Genomic DNA, 25,925 nt, shown 5'->3' with positions numbered 1-25,925 from the left:
CAGTCCTTGCCAAATGAACGATGGGGAAGAAAGGAAAGACACCTTTCATATACTCCTTGTTTTATTTGCAAAAAGTATCTTACAATATATACAGGTCACTTGAGTTACAGAAATTATATATTTGTCAAAGGAAATTAAGATAAAAATCTATCGACATCACAATGATCGTAAGGCATATGCAAAAGAGTGCTTAGCTTACAGCATTGGTCCAGCCCATCATAATGCATCACTTACTTTCAAATGATTTTGGAGATTAGCACATATCACATGTATACCAAAGGACTTAGCATGTCACACTACTATGTGGAGCACAGTCTTGTGTTGAAAGTGTTGGGCTTGGCAAGTTGGAAAATTTTTACACAGGGCATGACAGAAACAGGAGTGTGAAGACATCAGCAGCATGGACCACTAATTTTGTGACTACAGTGCAAATTGTGGGTCTGACTTGTTACAGTCCATGCCAGGCAAATGGAATTCGGGGAAAGTGGCCTGCTCTTGATTTCTGAGTTGAGTGTACAGTATGAATACCATTTATGAGAGTCTTTAAGCAAGAGAAATTACCTAAATTGATCGCTTTTTACTCCACAGTACAGATGGTTACACCAGAGGATTCAACCAATAATTTGACGATGCAATTGCTTTAGAATTCACTCTGGGCTAGACAAGACTGTTGGTGCCTCTTCAACTGCCTGTTATCAGTGATATAAAGCTGTTTTGTAATAAGTTCTCATGTATCACAAAGTTTTTCTATTCACGCTTCTCATCAAGTATGATGTTGATATGTTCATCAACTTGCCACCCTCTTCTAATGCCAACAACTGAGATTTTGTTCAAAGACACTCCATCACATGGAATCATTTACATGGTTCCTTATGTGCTAAGAGAAAAAAGTCTAAAAAAAACCTTGAAACTTATGGAAAAAAATCTGCCCAAAAAAAAAAAAAAAGGTCTGAGAAGTGGGTTTTGGGCAGAGTAATGAGTCTGAATTCAGATCAAACTCTGAACTTTCACATTGATGCTTACATTAAGACTACAATATTTGTAGCTGTTCACTGAGCATACCCTGTAGTCACCACTGCTCAAATCTCATGATGGAAGACTGGCAAATTGACATGCATGACTAAGAATAACAACAGATCACATGCTCACGTAAAACTTTGGCCCAGCATGCCCTGCTGAGTCACATACTAGTCAATCTTATGCAGCCTGCAACCACAACAAGAACAATACTAGTATTCTGTTATTTGCATCAAAATCCACCTCAATGGTAGCTTCCAGTGGACCACCCAATGACTATCACTTCATTAAGTGAGATCAATGGGATAAGAAAGTGTCCCAGATCATCCATCCAACAGCCATCTTGCTTTTCACATCAATCAAACAAAACACTGATGAAGGAACGATGCCATGGAATCACATTACCCACACCGTGGAGGGTAGCCCTTTTTCCACGTCCACAGTGCTTGGAAGTCCGTTCATGAGCCACAATCCCCCTGACCCCTGAGACTCTGGATCCATGATGTTTGGGCACAGAGCATCCACACAGTTCAAAAACCTCTGCATAAGGTTTAGCCCTTTTTAAAGAGGCAACCAGTCTCTAAGTTTGTCCGTGTAGGGTCGTCTCACGAGTCGCTGCTCGTCTCCCCCTGTTTCTGCTTCCACATCTTGGCCATGGCCAGCAGCTTCAGGTTGGACTTGTTTGTCTCGTCCGACGGGAAGATGTAGTCGTAGTACTCCTCCCAGCCAGCATCCGACTGGAAAAAACAAAACAAAACAAAACAAGATGAAAGGACATAAGAGATGCAGCCAATTCAAAACTCGAGACATTAATGTCAGAACACGTAATGGATTAATCGTGTTAGTGAAGTTCGGTACTAAAACTGACAATTGAAACAAATCACAAAGAAAACTTAACATCAGTGACAGGACATGTAATGGATTAGTCCTGTCAGTGAAGTTGGGTACTGCTTTGATCTCTATATGAACAACACAAAAGTGAAATTAACCTTCACAAATACAGACTAATTTGTCCTTATCCCAATCAGGTGATTTCTTGTGGCTAATGGGCACATCTCTTTCTCATAAGCCTTACATCCATATTTTCACTTGCTTCAATATCACAAAATTGTCCTGCCCACTGTCTTCATGGTCTAGCGTCTCTGGCAAACACAAAACAAAACAAAACTAGAAATGTCGCTACGGCGACTGGTGTATGCCTCCGCCATAATACATGGTTCTCCTAATAGGTCTATAGTACAATGTCTTGACAATGTGTGATGACAGTTTCACACAATTGGCAAAATATTAAGATGACAGGTTTGCCACAAATGTGCTGAATGTTCACTTTCCTAGAACTAGGTTCAATTGGATGAATGATTAAAACGTCAGAGTGCAGGTATTTGGGGGAACTGATGATTTTCACTTGACTTTTGACCCTTTTACAAGTTTATGCATTGAGTAATTTTCAAGGTATTGAGAAAAAGTATAATTTCAGTATCAAATGGTAAAATAGTATTATCGAAACCTGGCCTTTGACCTTTGACCCCACAGTTCCAAAGAGAATCACTGTTAGGTAGAACATGCATAAATATGTAAGTTTCATGACAATACCTCGAGTTATTTTTGAGATATGGAGGAAAAAGTGCAATTTAGCACTTTCACTTGACCTTTGACCTTTTGGCAAAAAACTTCCCACAGAATATATATTGGGTTATACATGCATACATCAAGTTTAAAAAAAAATCCTTCAGGCATTGCATAAATATAAGGAAAGTAGTTATATTTTGAGGAGTTGACCTTGACCTTTGACCCATGACCCCCAACTTCCCTAGATAATCACTGCCCATCGGTACAAGCATATATACTAAGTTCCATGAAGATACCTTGAACCATTTGCGAGATATGGAGAAAAACATGAAATGTCAATTTTTTTTTTTTCACAAAATAACCTGTGACCTTTGACCTTTGACCCTGTGACCCTAAAATCCACACAAAGTATCATCCCCCAAGGATATACCCTCATACCAAGTTTGATGCAAAACCACCACACGGTTCTTGAGATATCGACAAAAACAAAACGGGACGGACGGACGTACAGACGTACGGACGTACGGACGGACGTACGTACGGACGGACGTACGGACGTACGGACGACCCGAAAACATAATGCCTCCGGCCACTTCGTTGGCGGAGGCATAACAAAGCTAAACAAAAGCAAACAAAAAGCATAAAAACTCACCCCGTCCTCCGTCTGGATCTTTCTCCTCTTCTTGACCTTGGTCGGCATCTGTTCTTGTACCTTCTGAACACTCTCGTCATCTCCAAACTCATTCTGCAGACAAAGAGAGAGCGTAACATAAGATACCCACAAAACAAGATAAAAAAACAAGCAAATAAAGGCAATGATTACAGAGAGATACAGTGATCCAACTATTCTGCAACTTACGCAATGAATGTATGACTCTCAAAATATAGAAATCACTTGGTAGAAAGACGGAGGAAATCATCAAAGTTTGTTCATCCAAGTAGTGGATCACGCTAAAGCCATGGGCACTGATTGACAAATATATTTCATCAAAAATTTCTTAGCTCTTTCAAATCAGCCGTTACCTAGAAAAAATTCATAAAGATCAGTAAAGATATGTTAATCACAAACACATTGCAAATGCCTCCTACACAAGTATGCAAAATGCAGCAACTGCTGGGAGCATACAAATTGAAAAGTGAAAAAAAAATTATTGTTTGGTTGTCACTCTCTCAGTGCCACATTTTGGGGGCATTTACAAACTTTTTAATATTGGTCTCACTAACATACAATCTAGTCTACACAGAAAAGAGCATATTTTGTCTGAGTTGTACGTCATGATCAGACTGGAACAACACAGATTTGCTGACTGAGCTGTAAAGTAGGAGGGGCTAGATTATAAGGACATCCCACCTCAAATTCCTGCCACGCCTCCAGGAGCATGAGCCGCTCCTCCTTCTCCTCGGCATGCCTGAGGGATTTGTGAGCCTCCTCGTACACAGACCTGGACCTCACCACACAGTCTCCGGCTCCCACTGACAGCTCGCACTTCGCAAAGCTTATCCAGACCTGATTGGAGGAAAAGGAATAGGCACCAAGTGAGAATCTTTGAGCATTTCAGCTGATCAAGCTGACCACTTTTGACTTTCAATTGTTCTTACTCGAATTTTCATTAACTCAGCCATTTCTGACGATCATTACGCTGCCAAAGATATCAAAGATACTTTTCCAAGAAACAGCTTTGAGAAGATTGTTGAGGTACTCTTGAAACTTCACTGCACTTGACCAATGGAACTTTTAGACACGACAGATTAATAACTTTCTTTAACTGCAGGCAACTTTTAATGACACAGATTATACTAGTATTCATGAGGATACATTCATTTACTGTACAAACTTGCTGGTATGTTGCACAGAAGTGATACACTATACACTGTAATATGTGCATATTGACACAACAAAATAGAAATACACACTGAGGCCTCTGTGTATGTATTTCATCAAAATGACATGATCTCAAATGCTTAAGGATATGTACATAATCATGATACTTTGGTGATTTACGTCATTAGGAATATAAATAAATATTCATGATATTAAGATGTGTGAACATATAATGTCTTCAATCAGATAGAAAAAAAAAATCACATCAAATGCTACAAATAATGCCTCTAATATTCCTTGACACTGCTGATTCTATTCCCTCACCTTAACATGCTGGGTTCTCTCCAGTAGCCTTCTGTACAGGCCCCTTGCATTGTCCCACTCTTCTTGCTCTACCTCGAAGTCAATGAAGGACTTCCACAAAACTTCTGGCATGTCAAGTCTGGGCTGACTGATGGCGAGCTCGTATATTGCCCTGGCCCGGTCAGCATCGCCAAGAATAGTCTCCAGCTCTGCATACTATGACAAGAATCAGTCAATAATTGTCAGCTACCTTTCCTATTCTTTGCCAGTCACTCAACAATGCAATCAGAAAATAATAGAGCTTCATTTTGTTGTTGTTGTTGTAATAATCTAATATGATAAATGGGCATACATTTTCCTTTGCAAATTCTGAATCAATTTTAATTCTTTTCCATGATAATGAAATTAATATATGGCTTGGATAGTCTTTTTACTCATTCTATAACAAAGGCTTACTCAAAGATTGCTCACACAGATCTCTTTTCCCTACTTAATTGCAGACATTTATTCAAGGAATTCTGCTGTATTTATTATGTTGAGCAATTTCATAATAACACTTTTATCATAAGAGAAAAATAAACAAATGCTATTTTCTAAGAATACATCTGAGCAGATGCTAATAATGGGAAATCACTTCTTACCAGATCTTCCCTTCACTGTGGAGAATTTTCTTGATCTTTTTTGCAATCAACAATTTCCTTGAAAGATGAGTCCTATAAAGAAGCAAATAAAAATTATCTGGCTATGCCTACATGGACTATTGACAAACATTACCTTCATCCATGTCGTGCAGTTGGCAGGATTGAACTCCAGAAACTTCTCGTAAAGCACTCTGCAGCGGTCAAACTCCCTCAACTGCAGCTCAAGTTCGATGTAGGATTTGAAGAGCTTGTCTTTGGGGCACTTTCCAATGGCTGTTCCCTGCAAAGCAATAATGACACAGTTCTTTTCATAAGCTGTTCACTCTTCAACAATTAACATTTAGATGGTGTCAAGTGCAATGCTCAGTAGGATTGCTAGCACTACGACTGTGCAAATGCCAAAATTCCACATAATACGTGTGCATTTCTGTGGAAAAACTGGAATTTCAAATATCTGGGAGATATTATTGCCACAGTATGGGGATCAATACATGTCCTAGACAGTGACTCCTTGCTTGATGAAAACCTTTTATCAATCTGTATAATTATATGTGTATGTGTGTGCAAATGCATAGACCTATGTATTAGTATATGAATTGTGTACATGCCTGTGTTTACTTATTCCATTTTCTGTTAAACAATCTTAAATTGTTTATGTGTAATTTTGCAAGTGCTCTGAGCCTCGTGGGAAGGGCTTATCAAACATTCATTGTGTTGGATTGTATTGTATTGTATTGTATTGTATTGTATTGTATTGTATTGTATTGTATTGTATCTACAACACATGTTTTCTCATTTTTGATGAAGAAAATACAAACTAATTATGAAACATAGTAGTTGGCAAGTCTCTACGTGGGGTTTGAGTGTGTGACTGTGTGTGTACGCATAGTATCTAAAACCAATACATATTTTAAGGTCTTTGGACTCACCATGACAATCCTTGCTCTCTTCAGTTCTTTCTGGCGGATCTCAAACTGGGCCATGAGGACCCACATCTTGGCAAAGGTGAACTTCTTGTGGGGAATCAAATCAAGGCAAGCCTTGTACACTTGACGCGTCTTCTCCATGTCCTGTATGTCACAACAGAGAAGGAATAATGTTGAACAGGAACTCTTCAGTCCCACACACATCCCATCAAACTCTCAGTTGCATAGAAATGTACAAACTTTGTCTGAATCACAACGACGACACGCATCATACATTTCTTGGTAGACCGGAAAATGATGTACACTTGGAATCCAACATGGAATAGAAAGGGTAAAAATCACTCATCCAATTCCAAACTTTAAAATTTGCATTAAATTTATTGTACAAAATTTACAAGTCCACTCTTGGCACTCTTAGAGCTGTGTTTCAGCTTTAATCTTGTGGAAGTACAGATCCCAACAAAAATCACACAGTCACTTTGCACAACTATCTTGGCATGTACCACAGAGCTATATATCCATGTGCACAACTTGACACTACCCATGCGTATTGTATTTTGGTTGATTTTGTACTTTTGTACTTTTGCCATTCTTTTAAAACATACTCCAAAGACTACACAAACAACTAGAAAAGCACTCGGAGAGCATAGACCTCCGCCAAGCCAGAAACTCATTTCCCAAAATAGAAGCCTTTTGTTTGCGTCATTGCACGGCGCCTTGCCCAAGCAGAGCATGTGCTTCAGTGCGCGTATGTAAACCTCCAGTACACGTAGCTTGAACCCCAAGTTCCTTGACCTTATATGCCAAAAGATGAAAAATCCTTCAAAAATGCATAAAAATTCCTGGATCACTACCAAAATTGAATGAGGTGTTCCTTGTGTCAATATTGACATTAAATGCAAGTTTCATTTTAATCCATACCCAACTTTTTGAGATATTTTGCAAACAGACAAACCAACGCCGATGATCACTTAACCTCCTTCCTTGGCGGCGGTAATTAATCTGTCGGGAAGACACATCAATAATGAGTACAAGAGAAATGCAATGAAACACTGAAAACTGTGGACTATCCCTCATGGAAATGTGAACTCATTTTGCAAGAGATTTACAGTAACCAATCTGAAGCAGAGAACATAAGTCTCTATGCCTAGAGCCTCTCACCTTCACATCTAGCTCTTCGTAGAGGGCGTAGTTGATCCACAGGTAGATGTAACGACGCCACAACCTCTTCTCCTGAGCGGGTGGGATGTTGGCGATGGCTCTCTCGTACAGGTCTCTCACTGTCTCTGTGTCTCCGTCTGTCTCCATGAGGCGCAGGTAGTCAAACCAGGCATCATAGTTATTTGGGTTGGCCTTTACCTCCTGTACATGCAGTGACAGTAAAAAAAAAAAAAAAAAAAACCAACAACAAATGTTGAATACATCCATATGGAGTACATAGATATCTAAATATGTGAATATAATGCTGTGTAAACATTTAAATATATAAACATAAAAGGATATACATACATAAATATATAAATATATGAATACGCAAAACAATTTCTTGTCTTTAACTCTGTTATTACAATCTACAACCTCTTTGAATGCAATACACATGCCCTTGGCATTTTGAGGCGGTGGACCTGAAGAGGTTCGAAAACTATGTATTACATTTGTGATCCAGTATAATCAATATGCTTAAATGCATTTATACAGGACCAACCACAATACATCCGATATCCTCTAGACCCTTACAAAAGCATGCAATAGTATTTGCTATTTCAATTTTTCTACTGATATATTTTCTAGTTTGATTATCCTCTTATCTTGTCATTTCTCTATTGCTGTCAGCGAGTGAAGAGTTACTATGGAAAAAGAAATGTGTGAACTAGCACAATAGAGAGCTCAGGAACCATTCATTTGCTCATAGTTTGCAAGGCCGAAATTTGAAAATGAAATAACAGTTAAATATAATCTATCCCTGTAGGAAATTTCTTTAATTAAAATTGAGAGAGTAGGAGTATGGGGTAACAAAGACTGTTAAATGTAAGCAAAACAAAATTAACAACAACAACAAATCAAAACATTGTATATGCTCACAACTGCAAGGAAAGTATCACTTATTAAAGTAAATGCATCAAAGATCATATATGATGATTTCTATATTGTATGAAAACAGAACAGTGAAGACAAACATATTTTTTTTGAAAGTTGTTATGATCCACAATGGTTTACTTTTGGAATATTTCATGATATCATTTTATTGTTTTTTTTTTCCTCCCAAATGATTCTGGCAGAATTACATGGGGTCATAACATATGACCGCTGACCTCTTCATACTGATATCTCCTCTTGCTGATGATGACATCCTCGATGCCTGCCCTGTCTCCATATTTCTTCTCATGGATGGTGTAGTTCTTGAACAACTCTTGTGCATGCTCCTTGTCCATGTTGCCCAGGGCATACTTGTAGATCACCTTTGCTCTTTCGTGCTGCAATTTTATGAAACAAATCAACACAGAAGATCACAAACATAAATATCGTCAAAACATTTAAAGGGAAATTACACTGATCTTTACATAAATGAGGTAGAAGACCGAAGACAAGAGGAATAAAAGAATGGAAGAAATGCATTATGACACTTATCACTTGAAAACTACTCTGAAATAAATGGCAAAACACTACTACTTTGCTTCATGTTCTAAGGCATGAGGCAAAGTCACAGTACACTATCAGCTCAGCAATAACTGTGTTACTTCTAGTGTTGTGATATTTCTCATCTGTTACAAACGTTGTGTATATCAAACTGGAATCTCTATACAGGTCTGCATCTAAGACAGAGGAATCATTTTGCATCACTGGTAAGAGCAAGTAACATTAGCTCACCTGTTAGGCCTACTGAATTCTGAGAATTTTTTGGTTCAAGACTCAACAAGTGACCCTATGTAACGGAGGCACAAAATGTACTTTGAGGCAGAGGCATTACAATAGATGACAAATAGAAAACTGCTGCAAATGCATGGACAGGCAAGATCATGGGATTAATATAAATCTTTGGTACTTCAGGAACAGAGATCTCAAAATGAACAATCTAGCATTTTGACTTGGGGGATGTGATGGAAAGTTTCATGTGGTATTACAAGAGATTACAAACTTTGGACTTACCTCCTTCTGCCTCTCTTCAAACTTGGCAAATGAGATGTAAAGCTTCTCGTTCATGTGATCTTCCCCGAAGAACTCCACAGCTCGCTCAAAGACACCACGGGCCAGCCCGATGTAGTTGTGGGACTCCTCGAAGCCGGCAAACTTGATCCAGTTCTTGACCTCAGGATGCACGTAGACAAGTAAGTCTCAGTCAAGGAAGTCACAGATGATACCTCCTTCAATGACAAGGGAATAGTTTTCACCTTTCTAGTGGATTTGCCAAAGCTCATTTGATCAACTCCTTGTTCATGTAACAGACAGAAGCCAAAAATAGTCTAGTGGGATTTCTGAAAAAGGGCTCTCTAAAAAGGTGTTAGAGGCATTTTTGAGTAAAAGTTGGGAACCGGTCTATTTTACCTAATTTGAGTATGCTGAATCCGAAAAATCCAGTTCCCAAGCGAAATTCACTGATCTTGACCATCTAATTTGCATAAACAAAATGGCTGCCCATCCACAGAAATTGTCAGTTTCAGACACGCATTTTCTAGAAATTCTTTGCAAACAAGCTTGAAAAAAAGTGATTTGAAATCTTTGTACAGAGAATGGAATTAGCAATTTGAGTGATAAATGTTTCCAAGGTGGTAAATGGTATATTTCTTTCATAATTATGCAAATTAGGACTGAAATATGCATATATAAATTATATATATATATATATTAACACTGGAAGAGTAATTTTTACATTTTCCTTTTTCTTGAGAGGCAAGTTAGGCACTAAATGTGTAGACTTTAAGGTTTTGAGGGTTAGGAAAACTCTGGTTCCCAAGCGAAATTCACTGATCTTGACCATCTAATTTGCATAAACAAAATGGCTGCCAAGCCACAGAAATTGTCAGTTTCGGACACGCATTTTCTAGAAATTCTTTGCAAACGAGCTTGAAAAAAAGTGATTTGAAATCTTTGTACAGGGAATTGAATTAGCAATTTGAGGGATAAACGTTTCTCAGGTGGTAAATTGTATATTTTATTCATAATTATGCAAATTAGGACTGAGATATGCAGATATATAAGTATATGATAACACTGAAAGATTAATTGTTACAATTTTTTCTTGAATGGCAAGTCAAACACTAAATATGTAGACTTTCAGGTTTTGAGGGTGAGGAAAACTCCAGTTCCCAAGCAAAATTCACCAATCTTGACCATCTAATTTGCATAAACAAAATGGCTGCCCAGCCACAGAAATTGTCAATTTCAGACAAGCATTTTCTAGATTTTGTTTTTTGTTTTTTTTTTGCAAATGAGCTGGAAAAAAAAAGTGATTTGAAATCTTTGTACATAGAATAATTAGCAACTTGAAGGATAAACGTTTTTCAGGTGGTAAATAGTAGGCCTATATTTCTTTCAAAATTATGCAAATTAAGACTGAAATATGCAGATGAATATATAATTATTAACACTAAAGAGTAATTTTTACATTTTTTTGTGAGAGGGAAATTAAAAACATTAGATATGTAGACTTTCAGGTTTTAAGGGTTAGATAAATACCAGAATCCCTTCTCAGTGGTATCAAAATAAATTGCAAATATTGTAATTGATATGCACATCATAACGTATGCTTCATGAGTTTTTAATTTGTGCATGCAGTTAATTCAATAGCCTATATACCCTGGTGGGATTTTTTTTTTCAAATCCTGTAAAAATTTCCTTTTGGATTTTTTTTTTTTTTTTAGAATTCAAGTTACGAACCCGATTCTTAACCAAAATTGATTGCGGTAGGGCAAGAAAACAAAAACAAAACAAAACAAAACAAAACAAACAAAAAAGGGTCTTATTCAAGAGAATGAACTTTAACATCTAATTTGCATAATACATACAAAATAGCCGCAATATTGCGTAGTACATCGATAATCGCAAAACAAATTCATGAAAACTCTCTCTACGCGGATCATGACTCAACGTTTTATGGAGGGGGTGGAAAAATGTCATTGATCAATGCCATCTTGTTCATATGCAACATCCATTATTGTATTGTTCCAATATGCAAATCTGTAGCATCAGCACAGAAATTCTATTTCCCAGTTAGCCAGAGCATATGATAACATATGATTATACATAGCAAGCATTCGTCTATAGGTTGAAATGGGATAGGTGGTTTTATAGTATTTTCTCTTGAGGCGTTTTTTTTTTCTTGCAAGTCGAAGAAAAACATCTTTATTATCACAACAAGCATTACTGATGCCCCAAGGAATAAACAAAATTATGTTGTAAGTCCGTTAGATGAAATCATATATCTTTTTCTTTTTTTTAAGACTGGAGAAGGATCCATTGGGAAGTTAAGCTTGTAGAATAGCCGCGATCACACACTGGCAAAAGATCAAAAAGTTTAAGATCGCGATCCCCAAGATCTCAAAAAACGCGGTCAGATTGGCAAAATATCGAAAAGTTTAAGATCGCAATCTTTAAGATCTTAAAGTTTTTCAAGTGCGTGTGACTGCAAACTTTCCGCGAAACTTCCCACTACAGGGATATTTCATTTTATAATGCCATCCCCGCCAAACTTCTCGGTCTCTTGCCAGTGTGACCGCACAACAAAAGATCGCGAAGACTTCACGATCTTAAACTTTGCGATCTTTTTCCACTCTGACCGCGCCTTGTCATGATAATCTTAAATAACGATGTTACCATAGCAGTGAGGGAGAGGAAATGAAAAAAAAAGAAAAAGACGTGTGGCATACATCTACCTAGATTTGATCCTTCTACATCTGTTCAAAGAATGTAACTTAGTCAACTTCAAGACAGTTTGAACTCTGAAATTGCCTCGGCCAGTGCAATCTGCGAAAAGGGCCTGGTCCTTTTTTATTTTGTTTTCAATATGCGTGGATAACATACCGCCAGTGATAACCACCAGGTATTGATGCATTTCAATTTATTCTTAACTGGACGACGCCACGTTCCCTTGTGTGTCTGACTTCTGATATATCTCACGAGGCGTGATTCAGATCATAGAAATGACATTCTTAGCAAATAGGCCTCTAGCTTTAAGGACCAGTGGTTTGTAAAAACTAATGAATACTGAATACTCATTAGGAACCATGTTACATACAAAAGATTCCACTTCGTATCAGACGTAAATGGTCGCCATTTCGCCTGTCATTATATGCTTTATCAAGTATAGTTTTTGAATATCCATGTTGTCACTTGAATTTCTGCCCAAGAATTAAGATATTGATCTTTTTTATGGAGGACCTTGGTTTTCCACCACCTTGCGAACATGGAGTTACTTTTGTTCCCTAGAGAGATAACATCGATCCGATAGCTACCTCAAAGAGGCCTTTCTTCCGTAGATGCTGGAGTTGTGTTTTTTCAGTCAGACTGATACTGACAGTAGCACGCTTAGTAAAGCAAGTGATCAAGGACTCACAATCATCAAGGATGCTGCTTGTACGAGAAGAAAACTAAAGGATTCCAAGACATGGTTGTTATCAGTCGTCTTTATAAGAATAAACTTATATTCTATTCAAAAGATGCATCACACAAGCTCGTTTGGCACAAAAAAAAAATATATATATATATATGTTCCGCCATTTTACCGACAAAAGTAAACTGAATGCTCGCGGAAGCAGATCAACGACAATACTCCTGTATAAAAAAGAAAGAAAGAAGAAAACCTGCTCACTGTGCCAGACCTGATCTTTCTTCACCTTTAGATAATGGGTGGGAACGTTTTGATCTGGCCTACAGCCTGTACAACTGGTGTATCTAGCTCCAATCCTGCAAAGTTGCCTTGAGATGATTTCATTTACATGCAAAAGCAATGCAGAACGTTTCGATGCAAATGTCACAAATCAGGCCTACGATGTTGAGCAGCGTGTGCATGTTAGCAACAGTGTGATGATGCAAATGAATGTATAGATCAATAAGCTCGATTGAGAAATAGACTTTTCGACTCAGATTATGTTTCTTCGACAGCCAAAATGTAAAGGTGTTGATGACTGAAGAATTACAAAGTCATCCTTATATTCTGTTTCCGACACTGTCCGGAGATACCAGGATTTTTTTTTTTTTTACCCTGAAGAATGGGTGAAGAGATAGATAAAAAAGCCATGAATTATGTTCGCAGACGAGACATGAAAGTTGCCAGACTTGCAGATTGAAACTGCAGATTGAAAATAATTATAAACCAATTTATCCAATGAAAACGACAAAGTACAGGGAAGGATAAAGTGACCTTGCACTAATCTATAGGGTAATGTATAGTGATGTGATTGCCCGATAACTAAGATAGCAAAAACTTGTTTTTTGGTAAATATGGACAGAGAATGGGTAAATATTTGCATAATTTATTATGCGAATGAGATAATAGAGGTGTGTTGGTTAGTAGTTGCAGTTAATTTTTGTATCTCTTAATCACACCAGGAATCATTAACAGGCCTTGATGTAATAACTGTTATGAAACATATTCATATATTGCGGCGTGCGTTGAAGAATCTTGAAACCTGCCTGGTCTACGGCCTCTTGAATACCAATTTGCAAACATATTTCCGTAAGTGTTATTCAGTTCTTTTTATTGATTGATTCCAGTACTTGATTTACCTCGGACTCTGACGACACTATGATGTGCAACTTGTTTGCCCGATAACTTAGCTGTATTTCAGTACGCCAAGGTACATTTTGATAGCAAGACTTTGTTTTAGGGAATATATTCATAGAAATGGCTAACTATTTGTATAATTCATTATGCAAATTAGATTATTAGGGCATTTCTAATAGCTGTTTTTTCTTGTATCTCTTTGTCACAAAAGAATCATCAACTTAGGTCTTGATATGATCACTATAATGATTGAGATTCCTATATCGCGGCAATGCATGTGTTGGGGAATTCGAAGCCTGTCGTAGTATAGCCTCTTGCATACCAATTTGCATACGTAATTGCAAATTTATTGTTATATTTTTTTTTCTGAATTGGTTGATTCCAGTGCTTAATTTTCCTCGGACTCTGATGACACCATGTACACTTTGTTTGACCGATAGCATATCACATTTCACTACGCCAAGGTACATTTTGATAGCAAAACTTTGTTTTAGGGGAAAATATGTTGAGAAAATGGGAAAAAATTACATAATCTATTATGCAAATGAGATGCGTGTTTTATTTTAATACTTGAAGTTGGTTCTTGTATCTCTTTATCAGACTAGGAATCGTGAACCGGTCGTGATACAATGATAACTATCATCAGAATTATGATACAGATTCATATAATTTCTTGCGGCGATGCGTTGTAGAATCCAGAACCCTGCCAGTTATGTATCCTCTTGTAACAATTTGTATAGATATTTGCATAAGTGTCATTCAACTCTTATGAATTGATTGATTGCAGGACTTGATTGGACTCTGACGACACCACGTACTTTTTGTTTGCCCGATAACTGGTTAAAATGATTAAAAACAGAAGTGAATAAGCAGGTAGGGCTACTATACATATGCGGTAATGCATTGCTGTATCAGCGGCGACTCCTAATTTGCATATTTCACTTCTTAATTTGCATATATAAGTGATAGTTATGAACAATAACGACCTAGCTATTGTCTCCACACCTTAATTTCTAAAATTATTACTATTTCTGCATGACTGTGGAGATTTCATGAAAATTAGATCATCGAAATACCTTAAAAAGCGATGGATTGGCGGCCATTTTGTTTATGCAAATTAGATGCTCTTAGACTCAAAATTCCGCTTGGGAACCGGAATTTTTGGATTCAGCGTACTCGAATTATACAAAATAGACCGGTTCCCAACTTTTACTAAAAAATGCCTCTAACAGTCATATTTTCTCCAAATCCCACTAGACTAAAAATGGCATGCACTGCATTCATCCTTATCCAAATACTAATATCTCAATGCAGGTACAGTACCCTCTACTGCGTGGTTGAGAATATATTTTACCCAGTTTACCAGAACACCCTATCAAGAGGTGGAATATTCTAACATATTCATGAGAAGTGTTTACCCTACAATACACGAGTACCTCACCGAAAGCTGGAACCTTTATGTGGAGACTATAATATGAGGGAACCATGCATCATTAGACTCTAAGTAACAAATTAAACAATCAAATATATGTGAAATTATGAGGGATTCATTCACAACATTCTGTGATATCCCATGAACATGCATGTAGAGAAAACCAATTTCACGGAATACACCCGTAACTTCTCTCTGTGTTCTTCCACTGATACATTCTCTGGGATAGATCTGACAGAATCCCATATGCAACTTCTAGCACATAACACTAATGTCAGAATAAATAACTACTCAACTAAATGTTGTTCATTTTGTTCCCAGGTCATTCATCAGCTATCAGTTTACAGGTGAACATATCTCATACTTATCTACTATCCTAATACCTTTCTTAAGTTATCACCCCCCCCCCCCCCCCCCCCGCAAAAAACAACAACAACAAAAACACTCACTCAAAGGCAATACTAACTGATACAAAGCACATCACAGTGAATTATTACTGGTAACTGAACTACAAATGTCCACAAATAATTTTGTCAAAAGGATATATCTCTCGTAGATCTTTCGGGCGCGGTCCACCTCCTTGTAGCGCAGCTCCATCTTGATGTATGAGAACCAGGCCTGCTCCTCTGGCTCCCACTGCATCCAGCGCTCAAACACCTGCCGCGCCCCGCCCACGTTGCCCACCATCTCCTCCATGTATGTGTACTTGTACCAGAACTGGTTGCAGCGGGGCAAGATTGTGATGGCTCGGTCCCAGATGTTGCGGGCGTGATTGACCTGCTTGTGCCTGAAACAAGACGTCGGAAGGGCATCTTACCAGCTGGTATGAAATATGGCATTTCTACTGCTGCATTATATCAGAGGGCTAATTACAGTTTAAACATCCACATGGTAACATATCAAGTTCCCTGATTGTCATTTCATTCATGTAGCAAAGCTAATCAACTTCCTGCTGAGAGGCCATTAGATCTCAATCACAGCAATCAAGAACTTAATGTACACTGAAAGATTTATTAAAATTACTCATTATTGCGTCAAGTTGTTTTTAATGCAACTGATTGACAAACTGCCCTTCTACGTAAATACACACCGATAATTCAGTGTTTTGAGTAGTAGCCATGATAAAAAGCATGGGCCATACATACTTGGAAGGGATTAGAACCCACAATCTGCTGATTGTTTGACAGGCTTTATATCCAGAAGACTACCAAAGCTCGTAGATTTACCTTTAACACTATACTTCTGCATCCCAGTGCCTAAGTACATCCTTTTTCACCCAACATTGACAATGAAACAAAAAAAAAAAAAAAGGGTGGTAGGATTATTGAGAAATAAATGAAATAGTTTACTACAGAGCTTTTACAGTATAGACATACTATGACACTGTGTCAGAATATATACAGATTTTAGTTTAAGCCCTTGTACCTTTAAGTATCTTAAAGGACAAGTTCACCTTCATTAACATAAGGATTGAGAGAATGCAGCAATATTAGTAGAACACATCAGTGAAAGTTTGAAGAAAATTGGACAATCGATGCAAAGATATGAATTTTTAAAATTTTTGTGTTGGAACTGTTGGATGAGGAGACTACTAAGGCTCGTGATGTCATATGAGTACAACAGTATAAAGAAAATGTAAAGAAAATTCAACGTATTTTCGCTTTTTTCGGATGATAAAAGAGCGCTTGACTTGTCTCTTTCTAAAGGCAATGGGAATAATATTACCCATAACATAATGTCAGTAACGAGTCAAGGGGATGTGTACTTTTTTCAAAAGATGAAATTTTGTGAAATTCTCTTTATATTTTCCTTATATTGTTGTACGCATGTGACATCATACACTGCAGTATTCTTCTCATCCAGCGGTGACTGCACAAAAACTTCAAAAATTCATAACTGTTGAAAGGATTGTCCGATTTTCATCAAACTTTCAATGATGTGTTCTACTAATATTGCTACATTCTCTCAATCCTTATTTTAATGAAGGTGAACTCGTCCTTTAAGTGACACAAATCCATGACCTATTGGGGAAAAAAATTTTTTTGAATTATTACTCATGCGGTTGCAATACAAATGGCTCAGATGTTAAAAGGCCATCTGGTTTTGATATATGCATCAATGCCTTAACATTTTCTAATATATTTTCTGTTGCTTGTGTATATATGTGATATATCTAGTACATACTATTGTGCACTTACTTCATTTCCATCTCAGCATACTTCAGCCAGATGGTAATGTTTCGATGGTCAACATCCAGGGCTCTCTCGTAGATTGATCTCGCTCTGCATTTGAGAAAGATGGACAAAATATGAATCATTATAAGGTTATAAAACTGGTCACACCAGGAAATGTCTTTTACTGGTTTAAAAAAAATCCTGTATCTTTACTGTATTTATTTATTTATTTTTTCTATTTTTTATTATTATTATTATTTTTTTTTTGCTGTGCCAGATCAACTGACTAATGCAAAATACTCTTTGAAGATGCTATGTACACCATACTCAAAATGTATATTGGTGTGTGCTCTGCAAATTTGCAAAATGGAAAGACAAAATCAGGTCAGGTGGAGTCCTTAAAAAAATGATCCCACATGGAACAAACAAAAAAAAAAGCCAACAAAATGATTCCCATTTTTAAATGACATTGGATATGTATGCAACATAAACATAGAATATTCATATACTTCTCACTATAATACAATACAGTGGACTCCCGTTATAACGAAGTACTCGGGACCGGCAGTTTTCTTTCGTTATAACGAAATTTCGTTATAACCGAATGAATAAACAATAAAAATACATAATGTTGCGGCCCTAAATTTTATTTCGTTGTAACCGGAATTTCGTTATAACCGTGTTCGTTATAACGGGAGTGCACTGTATCTGTGAAGCAGCAATTGTAACAAATAAAAAGAAGACAGACATACATGTACTATCATGTCTCACCGATCAATTTCATGCTGGCTCTGTTCCCACTTGGCATAGTTGATCCAGTTGCCAACTGAGGAGCGATTTTTGCGAATGCTGTCCTCAAACTCTTTTCTCTTTCTCAATCTGTACTCTTGAAGTTCATCTGGATCTGTAATCTTTTGCTTCGGAGGCTGAGGATACAGAGGCATTTAAATGTAAGTTGAATTCATATTCTCTAGTTTTTAAATACTTTCATGAAAAATGTGCTCATTCTGTGGTCTTCTGTAAACAAGTTTCACATATCTTTGTAGTATCTTACCAAACATATTCCTATTCTTAAACTCTGAGTATATTCTTCAACAGTTATCACATGTCTAAATGGAAAGTGGATTTTCATAAACACACCATACTCTTGCACCTACACATGCTAACAAAATTGTATTTTAAATACTTGGTAATGTCTTATGCCCGACACCTACATGTACATGGGAATTATTTGTCTTTCCCAACTTATATTGAGAAACACCCTAGTTGTACAAATCTCTGATATCAACATGCTCATATTTGTGTGTGTATCCAGGATATTGATGAAGTCTTCTATACGCTCTGACCAACATGAAGTCAAAATCCTTATGACCAAAGCATCAGAGAACTTGAACCAGTACTCTCAGATGTAACAAGGACTAGGAAAGTGCATTGTGCATAGATATTTGAAATCATACTCACTGGAGGAACCAGCTCCAGCTCTCGTTCCTTGGCCTCTCTCAGAATTTGCTCAGCTGTGATCTGAACCTCAGCTGGCATTTTGTTCTTCACCTGGATGGAGGAGAGAGTGGAGAAAAGAGGATTTAGTCATACAAAAAACCAAACAAACAAAAAACCCTCTCCAAACTGTATCAACAACAAAAAGAAAGTGGCAAAAAAGAAATAAACCCCAAAACAAAAACAACATTCACAGGACAAAATACAGAGGAAGAGCATCATTGGAATCTCCTCATATTTCTCTTATGGGAAAGCACTTTCAATTGTTGATGAGGCTAAGTACCTTGGCATCACTGTCCAAAGGAATCTTAACTAGAAATCACGCATCCATTCCATACGCAAGAAAAGCATTTTACCCGTAAGCACTTTTTATAACGCAATCTGAGGAAATACCCTGTCAACATCAAGGAACATGCGTGTGAAACCTATGGACTTTAAATCTTGGATCACTCTTCACAGTATGGGACCCTCACCAAGGACATAATCTCCCAGATAGAAGTAGTCCAGCAAACATGCGCATGCAGCCAGATTAATCAGCTTGTGAATGCTGGTTATAGAGGCCAGAGCAGAGTAGTCCAGATGCTACAGAGCACCGAGTGGCAAACGGCATGTTGCTACAGTTTATGTCGATAGGGGTGCGTTTTTGTCGGAAGGTTGGCTGTGTGCAATCATATGAGACACCCTAGAAAAGTGTTCAGTGGCAAAATTCTGGTCGGCTTACTCTAGTGTATGTGCGTAACATGATGTAGAGATAAAAGGGGTAGGATAGCAAAATGGGGGGGGGGGGGAGATGTCATACGAAAGTCTTATTGGGCGCTAGTGTACTTTCACACCTCCTCGTCAATTCATCTCCAAACATGCACAAACTCACTCTAAATATCCAACAACCACAAATATTTGCATCTGAATGAGACCCAAGTCCATTGGAAAGGGAATTTTTGCCGATTTGACACTTTTACACTTGTTAGAATATGTCGATTGCAGCTAACAGTTGAGTTAGTTCCCTCTGTGATAACTGTGTTGCACAGGAGCAGACGGCGCAGCATGGCATATAAAACACATTTACGACACGGCAGCAAGTGCAGCAAATGATCTGAATGTAGTAATCTCAGAGTGAGTATGGCAAGTTCTTCTATGGTATCTTTAATAAGATAAACCTGTTTTTCCACAGCTTGTACTGAGTCTTGCGGTAGCAATCTATTGAGGTTTGGGTTTTTCATGTTTTGTAGGTGTGTGTGTGGGTGGGTGTGTGTGTAGGGGTGTGTGTGTGAATGGAAGAAGATTGTGAAAAATGTGGTTATTAGACAAGAGTGAAAGAATACACACATAAGGAGAAAGAATAGGAAAAGGGGAAAAGGAAATGAATGAAGATACTAAAAAAAGTAAACCTGCAAAAAAAAAAATGAAACAAAGCCCAAAGGGTTTACAAAATAAAAAGTATACTTAAAATAAAAACAAAACATAATGGAAGGAAAGAAAGAAGTTGAAAGTGGAAAGAATGAGAGGCAAATCACAATTGGAGGAAAGAAAAGATGAATAGGAAGGAAAGAAAGAATCATAAAAAAATCATACAGATTGTTGATTGAAAAGGATTACACAAAAGGATGCATCAGAACGAAACGTAAGAAAAAGGTATTGGAGAGGAAAGAAAGAAAAGGTAGATGGAAGGAAGGAAGGAAGGAAGGAAGGAAGGAAGGAATAAAAGAACAATTAGGCAGAAAGCAATATTAAATAGGAAATTGAGAAAGTTAGACAAGAGGAAACCCACAAAGAAATGATTAATAGGAAGGAAAGGGAAAGACAGGAATAGCTGAAAATGAAAAAAAAAAAAAAAAGATAGAAATGAAAGAGAAAGATATAAGGGGGCTACACACACATGCGCTCAACCGCTTTGTGTAGAAGCTACCACCACCTGGTGGGTGTACTGAAAGTCTTGGCGGAGGGGAAAAAAAATTGTTAGCATTTAAAGACACCATACAATATAAAGCCGCTGTGATGATTGCTATATTCAGATCAAACGATAAATTCTTACTGCATGCGCTCAATGTACATGTATTCACACGTGCACAGTGTACAGAACAGTACTTTGAGCGACCAAGATTTTCTGATACTTGTAAAAAGTGTAACGGGTTAAAACTTAACTTCCAATTGATTTTGGAGACCCAAAACACAATTTTAGTTAAATTCTAATTTTTATATATTTTAGGTTACTGAATAACTAACTAGCTAGGGTAAGTTTGTGAATGTTTTGAAATCATTTTGATGACAAGGTGCAAAAGTACACTAGCATTGTTCTATTGAACCCCTTTTGCTGACTTAGCTAACGGGCCAAATCGTGATATCGGTCCCCTCTCCTCGTTCTGCGTGTGCGTCTCCACTATCATGAGACATGACTATGTTCAAAGTCTGTGAAGGTTGAAAGAAGTCCCCGGCTATGACAAAATGAATGGCGGCGAATGGAGTGGGGACCTACTGAGTATTTCGCGATAATGCCAGCTAACGTTACAAAACAAGATTGTGCCGTGTGTAAAATTACTGTGCCTAGTATTAAAGGGTGTGTACAGTTCTGGTTGAGGTGAGGATTTAGCTTTAAACGTTTTGCGAGATATTCAGAAACCACTCTATGAGATGTCAAAGAACACGCCTTCTAAGTAAGGGGTATCAAAAGTTTATTTGATGAAAATCGGTTTTGAAATGGATGAGATATCCAAAAACAAGGTGAAACAAAGAGATGCTAATAAAAGGCGTGGCCTGTCGCCTTTTATTATTATCACTTTTTTGGATATCTCACTACTCAGCCATTTGATAACCAATTTTCATCAAAATATAAAAACGTTGAATCCTTCTTAAAATTACATGCTCTTCTTCTTCTTCTTCTATAATCTTCAAAGGGCTATAAAATGCAGCCTATCACGAAGATGAATACAACTTGTGTGCACGATGAGAGGAGGGGTGTGGGCTTAATCACAGGATGTGATTTTGAGGTGGGTCATTAAGAGCTCCTTGAACTGCTCAGGTGAGACTGCACAAACTACAGAGCTTGGAAGTTTGTTCCACTCAGGTATGGATCTCTGGGCAAATGCAAATTTGTCGATGTTGCCCCTGGGGCGGTATGTTTGGAAGCACATGTCGTGATTTTTCCTGGTTTTGGACGAGTTGATTGTGAGAATGTATCTGGATGAATTGCAACAGAGTCGTTCATGATTCTGTACACCATAGTTAATCTGCTCACAGTACGTCGTGAAGATAGGCTGGGCCATTTCAACTTATTAATCATACTGGTCACACTGCTCGTTCTTCTATAATCAGCTGTGACAAAGCGAGCTGCCTGGCGTTGAATCCTTTCCAGTTTTTGAATGTCCGAGGCCATGTGTGGATCCCAGACACTACAGCAATATTCTAGATGGGGTCGTACAAGGGACTTATAAGCTGCCTCCCTGAATGACTGAGGGAAGAACCTTGTGTTACGCCGGATGAAACCAAGCTGTTGATTAGCTTTCATGGAGATTGCTGAGACATGTGATGACCACTTGAAGTCATTAGATAACGTGACATCAAGATATTTAACAGACTCACACTTTTGAAGAGCAGTGTTATGGATTTAGTAGCTGCAATTCATTGTGGATCGGGAGGGGCAAAATCTTACTACGAAACACTTGCTGGGGTTAAACTCTAATGACATCAGCCAGGTGTTTTCCCACTGCTGCAGTGCATCAAGATCTTTCTGTAGCATCCGGGAGTCTGTGCTACTGCTGACTTCCCGGTATAACATGCAGTCATCTGCGAAAAGTCTGGTTGTAGATGAGGTTACTTCAGGCAGGTCATTTATGTAGAGAAGGAAAAGTGTAGGGCCCAAAACGGTACCCTGGGGAACTCCCGAGGTGACGGATGAGGCCCTGGATGTGGCACCTTCAATGACTACGGACTGCTGACGGCTGGAGAGAAAGTCTTGTATCCACAGGAGGTTTTGGTTTTGGATTCCGTAATGTCTGAGTTTGAGTAGGCCTCTAGGTCTATAGAGTCTAAGGCGTTTGTGTGGAACCTTGTCAAAGGCCTTTGAGAAATCTAACATGATCATATCAACTTGCTTCTTCTCCTGTATGAATTGGCAAGATCATGTGATGTGAGTAGCAATTGCGTCTCGCAGGAATGTTTTCTTCGAAATCCATGCTGACAGGAAGAAAGGATGGAGTAGGTGTCGAGATGTTTCATATGAGGTTTCTCATTATCTCACTTAGAAATGTTCAAAACATGAATCCCCACCTCAACCAGTACTTTACAGTCCCTTTAAAGTAAGTGGATGTGGCGCACTAAAGTTAACAATGCAATCTCACGTTAGTGAACTACCATACATTTATGACCGCGGCAGTGGCATATGACCGGAATTTACATGAACAATATCCGCAATACGAGCACACGCACTAGATGTGACATAAAATGATACGTAATCGAAAACCGTTGGAATCAATTTTCTTTGAAGAAATATTACCATATCTTACCTTGGCAACTTTAGGCATTTTATTCTTGCTTGAAGATGCCATGATTTTGAGTATTCTTCGTTGTCTCCTGCTTGTAATACAACCAAATTAGACTCCGAAAAATCACATAACACAGTGGTAGGCACTTTTGAGGCGAGCATAACACTAGCGGACATTGCCCAAATTTCAACAACTGAGGGCGCTAAAAAATTAGCCTCGTAAACAAAAAAATACGATTGTTTTAGCATTTTGTGAAATAATTAGTCAGATATGGCTGATTTCATAATTTTACTAAGATAAATATTAAATCTTGATTAAAATTTAAAAGCACTCCTAATTTTGCTCTTAAACATTTTCATGTTTTCATGCCTCGAGTACAAAGTCATGTCCCATTGTTGCCATAGCGCTAGGCCGCTAACCTTTAATTTTTTTTCCGCACTGAAGTTAGGTCGAAGAAAACCCAATCTTGCGCAAATCAGAAGGAAAGGTAACTATACTTATGTCATTACTGGGTTCTTGATTAGTGACGTTAGCTCTAAGAACATTTGGATAAGCTAGCAAATGAGTGACAGTAGCTGTAAGACACCGTTCCTGTAAGCTGTTTGTATTTTGTTTCCCACCTCCCTGTACCCTGGTTCATGTGTTCACAGTGTTGCGTACGGAACATTCGCATTCGCACATCTGATCATTAAATTAGGTGCCTAGGCCCTACTACTATTTAGTTATTACCCCGGCGCGGGGCGCTGTAGCCTAACCAGTAACCAAAGTGCACTTTCCATACACAATTCAATTGTCTCAATGGAGAGTTCAGAAAGAATATACAAACTTTTTTGAGATTCTTATTGAAAATTGAAACTGAGGGCCGAGGGGGATGAGCAGAGCTCCCTCAGCAAAATGTACACAGTGCTTGACATTTAGCAGCGGCCATGGAAGGGCCAAGGGCCACTAAAAATTGATGTCGGGGCCACCAAGCAAGTTTCCAGAAAGGTTACCATTAAATTTACATTAACGTTAACAAGTTAGACCTCTCAACTCTTGGTGGTCTGATTAAGCAACTAAGAAAGATTCAAAATGGATTGTTATGTTTCTTTTTATTTTAGACCATTAGAATCTACATTTATTTTTTCGGGCTAACGGTTACAATGTAGGGTTGGACCTACTACTAATCGACCGCCTAATGTTTATTTGCTTGATAAGAATATTTAACACTGAAATTCACGTAAAAAACTTGACCTACGTGATTGAGAAAATCCAGCTCTATCAAATGCCGTTGTTCCCTTGTCGATTCGAAGTTTCAGTGCAAAAATATCGCCGACGAACTTGCGTGGCCTCGTTTCAGCTCCCCGCGGTAAATCGCGTTTTTAGGATCGACCGCTGATTTTGCATTGACAATGCACGTAAACCGAGTTGTATTGAACACCGTGTTGTACGAAGATTTTTAGAAGCCTTTTAGAAACTTCCATAGACATTACATTGTGCTGTCATTACGATTCGGTGAAAATATTCATTCGAAATTTTGTCCTTGATTAAAACCATTAATGAACAGTGAATTATCGCGTTTTCCCACACCATCCTAATCTACATTCAAAGCCAATCCATTTTTATGTGCTTTGCGCGCAGAGAAGTGCGTACTAAGAGTTCAGTGCGCGAATTATACGCGGTCGGTTTCAATAAGGGTGGTCGATATGTAGTAGGGCTACCATACAGTAAGGGCACTAGGTCTCACACAGGGACCTAATGCGTTAATGATCGCGCATAGCGTAACTGCGTATAGCAAGCAATATTACGCGTAGGACTAAGCGCAAAATTTGCCGATACGCCCATGGAATAAACATACCTGACAACCGCTAAACATGAGAAGGAAGCAGGTAAGAAATTTTGATTTCAAACAAATTTTTCACTAAATTTCCAATTTTTTACCTTATAATTTACCTACCTTAGCTTAAAATCTTTTTTTAAGGATGTTGTAGCCTAGACGTGTCGTCTCGCTTGTCTCGCTCGTATGATCGTAGCCGATAGAATTCGTAATTTGTTCGATCGATCGTTTATACTATTCTACGAAAGCCGAAGCACGTTACAGCCGCAGAGAGGGGCAGACACTTTCACGCATGAAACTACATAGGGCAGCTGCGCGACCTTTACATACCCCGAGAAATTGAATGCATAAAATTAAGTCCGACATACAAACGGCGGTAGCGCACTACTCCGTCATCGTATCATCAGGAGATTCTGGGAGGTGATTTTTCTGCATTTTCGTGATATTCATTGAGAAATTCAGGTACGATTATGGAATAACTTCTATTATAAGAGCATTTCAAATTTTCGTGCGCGATATCTAGACCCCTC

General features: G+C 38.1%; 1 protein-coding gene across 1 annotated transcript; it reads right to left on the bottom strand.

The window, feature by feature from the left end:
- Positions 1-45: 45 nt before the first annotated feature.
- LOC140230882 (crooked neck-like protein 1) lies at positions 46-23,713 on the bottom strand. Its single transcript, XM_072311030.1, has 14 exons — positions 23,601-23,713; positions 19,066-19,155; positions 18,376-18,530; positions 17,629-17,712; positions 15,976-16,217; positions 9,426-9,604; positions 8,591-8,752; positions 7,440-7,640; positions 6,282-6,422; positions 5,486-5,632; positions 4,733-4,927; positions 3,938-4,093; positions 3,239-3,331; positions 46-1,754 (listed from the first exon to the last, which is right to left on the bottom strand). Exons 1-14 carry the CDS (start codon positions 23,640-23,642, stop codon positions 1,623-1,625), a joined length of 2,019 nt encoding a protein of 672 aa, XP_072167131.1. The 5' UTR covers positions 23,643-23,713; the 3' UTR covers positions 46-1,622.
- Between the last annotated feature and the right edge of the window lie 2,212 nt (positions 23,714-25,925).

The sequence above is a fragment of the Diadema setosum genome, chromosome 1 (genome assembly GCF_964275005.1).
Source record: "Diadema setosum chromosome 1, eeDiaSeto1, whole genome shotgun sequence".
Classification (NCBI taxonomy): domain Eukaryota; kingdom Metazoa; phylum Echinodermata; class Echinoidea; order Diadematoida; family Diadematidae; genus Diadema; species Diadema setosum.
The sequence above is the reverse complement of the archived record's forward strand: the minus strand, read 5'-3'. Positions and strand labels throughout refer to the sequence as shown.